This window comes from Morone saxatilis, unplaced genomic scaffold (genome assembly GCF_004916995.1).
Source record: "Morone saxatilis isolate NCDOM2014 unplaced genomic scaffold, NCSU_SB_2.0 Contig0, whole genome shotgun sequence".
In the NCBI taxonomy this organism is placed as follows: Eukaryota; Metazoa; Chordata; class Actinopteri; family Moronidae; genus Morone; species Morone saxatilis.
Genome location: NW_023339650.1, coordinates 7,067,906 through 7,075,083, shown reverse-complemented (window position 1 = coordinate 7,075,083; position 7,178 = coordinate 7,067,906). Strand labels below are relative to the sequence as shown.

The 7,178-nt window shown below is 41.3% G+C and overlaps 3 protein-coding genes across 6 annotated transcripts in view; 1 reads left to right on the top strand and 2 right to left on the bottom strand.

The window, feature by feature from the left end:
- zfhx2 (zinc finger homeobox 2) overlaps positions 1-2,094 on the bottom strand; it is a 13,460-nt gene extending 11,366 nt beyond the window's left edge. The window contains exon 1 of the mRNA XM_035655345.1: positions 1,939-2,094. Within this exon, the coding sequence (XP_035511238.1) occupies positions 1,939-1,944 (6 nt within the window). The 5' untranslated portion in view covers positions 1,945-2,094. The remainder of the gene's footprint in view (positions 1-1,938) is intronic.
- The window catches only part of LOC118324290 (myosin-7-like), a 165,683-nt gene that overhangs the window by 82,306 nt on the left and 76,199 nt on the right, over positions 1-7,178 (bottom strand).
- Positions 2,702-5,071, top strand: thtpa (thiamine triphosphatase). Of its 4 annotated transcripts, none has more exons than XM_035655455.1 (4): positions 2,702-2,828; positions 3,650-3,719; positions 4,005-4,496; positions 4,629-5,071. In XM_035655455.1, exons 2-4 carry the CDS (start codon positions 3,650-3,652, stop codon positions 4,727-4,729), a joined length of 663 nt encoding a protein of 220 aa, XP_035511348.1. In that variant the 5' UTR covers positions 2,702-2,828; the 3' UTR covers positions 4,730-5,071. The 4 variants fall into 4 exon arrangements, with proteins under 4 accessions (XP_035511348.1, XP_035511342.1, XP_035511334.1 ...); XM_035655449.1 differs by having other exon boundaries at positions 4,002-4,496; XM_035655441.1 differs by lacking the exon at positions 2,702-2,828 and adding an exon at positions 2,842-2,975.

Here is a 7,178-nt window from a genome sequence, read left to right as displayed (position 1 = left end):
ACTAATCCGAGATCAGTATCTCATTCTCCCCGGTCTTTTGAAGTTTAATTCCCGACTTCTTAAACGACATTAGCCATGTTTTGAAGGGACATTCCCAACATTTTGTCTGCTATGGCCTAAACACAAATAAACACAATAATGCAACTGTTTAAACAGCATCTTTGTAATGTATAGGAGGATCCATCTAATGCTTTCATTAGATTTTACATTGCACTCTACATAAAAGACCTATTGTTTCATGCCGCTTTGCATTCAGTCTAACTTTCAACAAACTCATCTGATATGTGCACATGAAACATATTAAATGTAGAATATACTGTAAAAACACTGCACAAATTGTAACATGCACTAACAATTTACAATGAGTACACTGTCTCTCTAACCACTAATCCTCCCCCCCCCCCCCCCAGCTTTAACCAACAGAACAACATGTATCCAACATATCAAATATGACCAGCGATCATACTGCATTTCCTCGACACGCAGAGCCAAATAAATGTGACTCCCGTGCAGTTTTTAGCAAGTCGAAACAGACCAAATAGTCTGGATTGTATTCACCACGCAGCAGCGGCGGCAGCAAACAATTCATAATCCCAAAATGCAACCGAGACAGCGATTCATGCTCATGAGGAGAAATACCAACACAGCTCCAACCCTCACTTCCTCGCCATGCCAATTAGCAAGCTAGCAGGGTTATATGAGCAGATAATGTGTCGACAAGTCTGTATCTGCAGAGTGTATCGTGTGTAAAAGCTCCTCATCACCAGTTTCATAATTAAAAAGCCAAGATATAACTAGACTGACGTCTCTCTACTCGGAGTTGGCTAATTAATGAGCGGTCTAATTAGCTATGCCGACCAGAGATGAATCAATTAGCTAGCAAGCTAGGTTGAGCAGCCCCCCCGTACCGTCGCATTACAGTCGTGTTTCTGCAAACGCTGGTTAGCTGTGAGTTTTTCTGAATTTACCCCCGCAGTGATAGCGACTCACTTCTCTCAAACTGCGAAAGACAGAGCAGGCGTCCGTATAATCTCGTCGCTGGCTCTCGGTTACGGCTGTACGGTCATGAAATTCATAAACAAAAACAAAAAAAAAAAACAACACACACAAAAAAAGAAAAAAGAAAAGGGGGCTGAGCTAATAACAGTCGTGTCACTTTGCTAGCTAGCCTGTTAGCAGGCAGAGATAATTACCCGCTCCTCAAAGTGTCTCCCAACTGGGCTAGTCTCCGCTCCCTACCAACTCTGCCCGGTCCAGGTGGGAACTGCAGCTCCGACACACCGACCGACTTCACCCCGGACAGAAAACACACTCGCTCGGCTTCAGAGCACAAAAACCTCGGCCTCGAGTTATGTCCTCACCCCTCTGATTGTGGGCTGCCAATCGGGCATCTAGTGTTGCACCGCCCGCCGCCTGCTGCTCAACAGCGCAAATTGAGGCCTAGCCGGACTAAAGCCATTTAATTAATGAACGTGGGCTCCGTTTACAGATGTGTTAGAAAACACTCGCACCCCCTCCTCCCTCGCCGCCCAGCAGACCCCCTTTTTGACGCGTCCTAGCGCTCAAATCCATACCTTAAATACTTACGGTGCAACACATGGCCATTTAAACTATCATTTTTAAACCGCTTCGAGCCGTAATTGGCGTAGGAATTAAACGCTAAAAAAGCTACTTGAAAGCGGAGTACGTGCGCCGCGGTCGCCTCGACGATGGGGGTGGTGTAAGGGAGAGCAGGCGAGGGAGACGAGAGAGGCAGAAAAAGTTTGGGATTTAATGTTGGATTTCTATAAGGGATCGGATTAGTATGTGGCACAATCCGTCGTTTGCTCGGTCCTCCGCCGGTCGCAGGCCACTCTCGCCGCTCAGATCAGCACAATTAACCGATCGCGGATGACGTTTTAATTAAGTTCGGGGAGCAATTAGCTAATGCGTTTTTACCTGCATGGTCGCCGCTCCAGCACGCACACACACACACACGCTTCCTCCGTGGCTCCTCAGAAGTGAAAAGTTTTCTGCCTGCCCTCCCTCTCTCTCTCTCTCTCTCTCTCTCTCTCGCTCTCTCTCTCTCTCCCCTCTCTCCTGTTCTCCCCCTCCCTTCATTCGCCCTATCCCTCTCTCCTTCCCCTCTTCCCTCTAGTAAACAGACCACAGCTCCCCCCAAGGCTGATTGCTGACATTCAGAAGGGACAGACACGGCTATCAAATCCCTTATGTAACCCCGCACATATTAGAGATTATTAATGTATGCTGAAACACCGATTACTTATTGAGCAGATAAAAGGAGGAGGGGGGGGATTAAAAAAAATAAAAAAAATAAATGCATGATAGATAGTTTTCCAAAAAAAAAAAAAAAAAGAAGTATGTCTTTGCCTAGATTACACGGAATCCCCTTTAATATGAACCCCCCGCCTCGGTTCACGTTAAAAAAGGTGAATAAAAAATGAGTCCCCATTCTGCCAACTCGGATTGTCACAAAGAGTGTGACGAGTTAATTAAGGCTGAATAATGGAGCTGTGACCGCGAGAGGCTTCACTCAGCGCCATCCGCGAGATTTATGACATGTTTTCAATCAAATGATGAGGTGTGGCGCATATCAACAGTCGGCTATGTGGAATAAATATTTATGAAGCGGAGAGGATTCAAACTGCACCATCTGTATGCCCCTGCGTTACTGGGACAGGAAGTGATGGCCCTGAATACACTGAGAGGTGGCTCTGAGTGCGCCTGTGCGAAAATAAACTTCGCTGACGTGTAGGGGCTGCTGGGATTGATCTGTCGCTCACTTTCTGATGCCGAATTGTTTGGATTTGAGGACTTGACCCGCGAAGGTGTGTGCGAGTGCGGTGCGCTACGTAGATGGGTTATTTTTTTTAAGTCAGAAGTTCAGTTTGGTGTTTTCCACTCGTAGTTCATGTATGACTCTGCAGCAGCAGCAGCTTGGGCTGAATGACTCCAGCCTTATTTGAATGGCACAGGTGCGGCTAGAGGAACTACTGCTGCGTTACTTTATAGTAACACAGTTGGTACAGTGACAGTTCAGTTTGGAGCAGTGGCAGACAGTAGCCATTCAAACGGAATAACTATAACATGTATAACTAAGCTAAAAGAGAAAGGTGAAATACAGTGTTGGGAGAAGTGTGCATAGCTTTTGATACTACAATGTTAGAAATAGTTCATCGAAAGTCATGCATTCAAAATGTCACGTAATAAATCATCATTATTGTTGTTGTATTAGATTATTATTACTAGTGCAATACTGTGTAAGCTGCATTTTAATACAGCAGGTTGAATTAATGTGGTAGGTATCTTTAAATAATGCACACACCCTTTCTGGAAGTGCATTATATTTGATATATTTGAATTTTGTATGGCATATTGTAATAGAGTCGGCTAACTGACTAAAGCTGTGAAATAAATTAGTATTATATTATTATATAAATAAATATTTCCCTCTTAAACACAGTTGCTCCAAATTTAAAGTATAAAATGGATGTAATCAAGTAAAATACAGGTGTCTCAAAACTGTTAATTTACCATTTAATTGTGCGAACAAAAAAATGCAGATTAGGTTATTTACTATCATATCAAAGTAAGTTAAAGTAAATGTAGCTGTACTTGTAATCAAACTGTATTGTTGGTGTCATTTCAGATGAGCGTGGAAGTGGAAAGAAAGTTTTTATGCAGTGCTGACACTCTGAAAACACTGGAGGAGATTGGCGGTGTGTGTTTAATTTGTCTACCACACTTTCATGCATGAGTAAATTTAGAATTGAGGCATTTAACTGATGCTGTGATCCACGTCAACTCACAAATGGTCACTGAAGGACTTTTACAACATTTAATGACACTAATTGCTGTGTTTTGCACTGTATCTGTAGTGACACTCGCCATCTGTCTCTTCTTAATAATGAAGTTTAATTATCTGCATCAGCCTCGTTAGTATTTTTATATTTATTTACCCATTTGTGAAATCATCTGTCTCTCTTCCTTCTTTTACTCAGCAGTGTGTGTAGGCCAGCGCCAGTTTCTTGACCAGTACTTTGACACCCCCAAGTTTGAGCTGACTTTAAAGGACATGTGGCTGCGTAATCGTAAAGGATGCTGGGAGCTCAAGTGCCCAGCAACAGTTGACGGGACGGAGGAGACAAGCGGAGAGCAATCTGAAGCGGCAGCACTGTGTACTCGCTACAAGGAGATAACCAACCTGCCTGAAATTCAAACGAGAGTGGGAGAGGTCGTAAAAGACGCTTGTGAGCGCGGAGAGACGAGCTCCTCACAGGAGGATGAGGAGTCTTGGCTGAGCAACATGAATCTGGTATGCTTTGCGGCGTTTACAACAGTGCGGCGGTCATTCACTTTAGAGGAGGAGGGGGTGCAGATAGATCTCGACCAAGCTGACTTTGGCTACCACGTGGGAGAGATAGAGGTCCTGGTACCAGAGGGAGGAGATGTGCAGTCTGCCTTGGAGAAGATTGAGAGAACAGCTCAGAAGCTGGGTGAGCTCAAAGCTGTCAAAAATATATAAATATAACATGTTCACTATCATGTGTAGTATTCATCATGTAGGATGTCACTTTGCCTTTCTGTGACCTGCTTTCATTGACATCAATATTTGTTCTCCTCCACAGGTCTGACTGGAGATCAGCGAGTGGAAGGGAAAATGAATGTTTACCTTAAAAGAAATCACCCAGAGCACTATGCAAAACTACTGAGTGAACATGTTTTGTAACACATATTATATGTGTTCTGTATTTTAGGATGTACATAGTCATATCTGTAAAACAAACTTATTTATTAGAAAGCCTAATTTTGTAAAAATTTAAAAAGTGTGTAGCTGTTTTCGCTCGCCGTACGTTTCCTGAATTTGAAACTTTAGACAGCAACAGGCCTTTGAAATTTACACATGCGGGGTGCTCAATGGCTGCTGTCATCTCCACTTGAACCCTTTGTGTCCTATGCGCCACACGCAGCAGTTTTGTTTTTGTGTGGCAGTAATATGGAGAGTGTGGGAGGAACTGTGAATACTGGAAATAAATGGGGTGCCAAACTGTCGATTCACAGTTAATAATGATACCTTGGTGTGTTTATTAGACACTCTCAGATGAAGAGCTGGTTTTTCATCCCCAGCACAGTTTGAAGGTTTTACCTGTATTTCTGTCAGAAACTACAGCTTCTTATTGCTGCCCCCGGTCTTACATCATCAAGCCTCCTGCATGATACCATTTTTTGCAGCTCCCACTCAGTGCTTGTTTCCAAATTTAAGAATCTTTACATTCATGTTGACGTTTCAGTAATTTAGCCCTATGAAATGAGTTTGGAAGAGATGATATATGTATGCTTTACATTATCCTGTTAAAAACATGATATTTCCATTGCAAATAACAAAAGGGTTTTCCTTATTTTGATTATGTTAAATTATATTATAATTAAACATTTTTAGCTAAATCATTACTCAACAAAAACTGACATTTTGTATGTGGGATGGATGGGTAATGATGGAACCATTCAGCGCTCATTACTGTCTTCATTCTGTCTAAATCTGAGTGATATAATGAATAACTCATTTCCCATGTCTTAGCAGTTAGGCTCATTTTACAAATAACCTGATAATATAAATATGTTTACATACCCTACTCTGTCAGTACAAGATAGTTATTGAAGTTGAAGCATTAGTTTGTGACTTCCAGGTCAATCAAAAGCTATGTAACTTTAATTTCTTCACTACCCAGTTTAACTATTAATGTGTTTGCCATCTTTCCGTGTAGGGCAGAGAGAGTACCTCATCCTTCTGTCAAATTGAAGCAGAAGAAAATATGACGGAACGAGCTATCTCATAAGAAATAATGCATCATGTGTTACTGAAGTCAACTAAAATGGCTCTATCGCAGCACATTCTCTCTTCTATGGAGAAGCTGACTCCTACAGTGCCGGCACGATTATAGAATCTACTGCATTAACAAGGGTGGAAGTTTACTGAAAAGAGAAAAAAAAACCTTATTCTTTTGTTTCTACAATAAGAGATGTATCCTGTTATTGTGACAAAGCATCTAGTTATAATAAGAAAATAATCTTGTCAAACTTTTTAGAATAACAACAGATGTGTTCTCATTATAATGAGGTAAGTTAAAAGCAGTGTTTCATTTAGACGAGCAGAGGCACTAAATTAATTCATCAAGTTTTCTTTTTTGCAGCATGCTCTTGTTAAGCAAAGTGCATTAAATTGTAATTAGACACTGCAGGATTCAGTCTTTGGCAAATTAATTCCCAATTGATTTCTGGTCCAACATTCCTGCAGTACTGTGCTGACATTACTTGGTTCCTCCATGACAGACTAACAAGAAATACCACAGTCACGCATCACTCATGTGCTTCAATTTCAGGCTGTGAGCAATCAGTTGGAGGTGATTGAGGAGGTTTCTGAGAGGTTGAAATGAGCCCTCCAACGGACTGTTCTGTGATCTGGTCTGTACCAGCACCAGCACCTGTTGTGGGCAGCTTTGTCTGGACACCTGTGATCCCAACACACAATAACAGACTGTATACAATATAGAATAATGTCATACATGGGAAAGCACAGAGAGCAATTGTCACTCATTTGAGAGACACACACCCACCCTGGGCTTCTCCTGTGTATCAGTTTTCATTCTGCCACATCTGCTCTTTATAAACATAATGCAGCTGCCCCCTTCATCAAAGACTAAAACAATATTGCAATTGCACATCAATTTTGCATAAACTTTACAGGAAAAACACACTAACAATGACAAGTAATTACCAATGTTAGCAAGAACCTATTTTAACAGTTTCACCCTTTTGAGACCACCTCACATTACCTTTTAAACCAAGCCTATGTTAACTATTACTTTAGCAGGTTTTTTACAATGGACACATTGGATTTTAAAAGCACTACAGTAAGCATACAACTTTTACTGGATAAACTGTTACAGAAAGAATTAAATTAGAAATGCCATGGTGTTTAAAAATGTAAGCAGAGTTTATTCTAAGTCAGAATAATCACAGAAAGTAAGAAACAAGTGAAATAGGTACAATAAAAGAGGACAAATTAAAGAATAAACAAAAAGATAAATAGAAAATAAAAAGCTAAAGAATATTCGAACAAGAATTTAAACACGGTTGCACACTTAATCAGTACGTATCACGTCACAACCGACGGGCTT

What these genes read in the sequence shown, in the direction of transcription:
- thtpa (XM_035655433.1), top strand. An exon ending in AACACTGGAGGAGATTGGCG is followed by an intron (nt 3,720 to 4,001) that starts GTGTGTGTTTAA and finishes TCTTTTACTCAG; the next exon opens with CAGTGTGTGTAGGCCAGCGC. An exon ending in GAGAACAGCTCAGAAGCTGG is followed by an intron (nt 4,497 to 4,628) that starts GTGAGCTCAAAG and finishes TCTCCTCCACAG; the next exon opens with GTCTGACTGGAGATCAGCGA.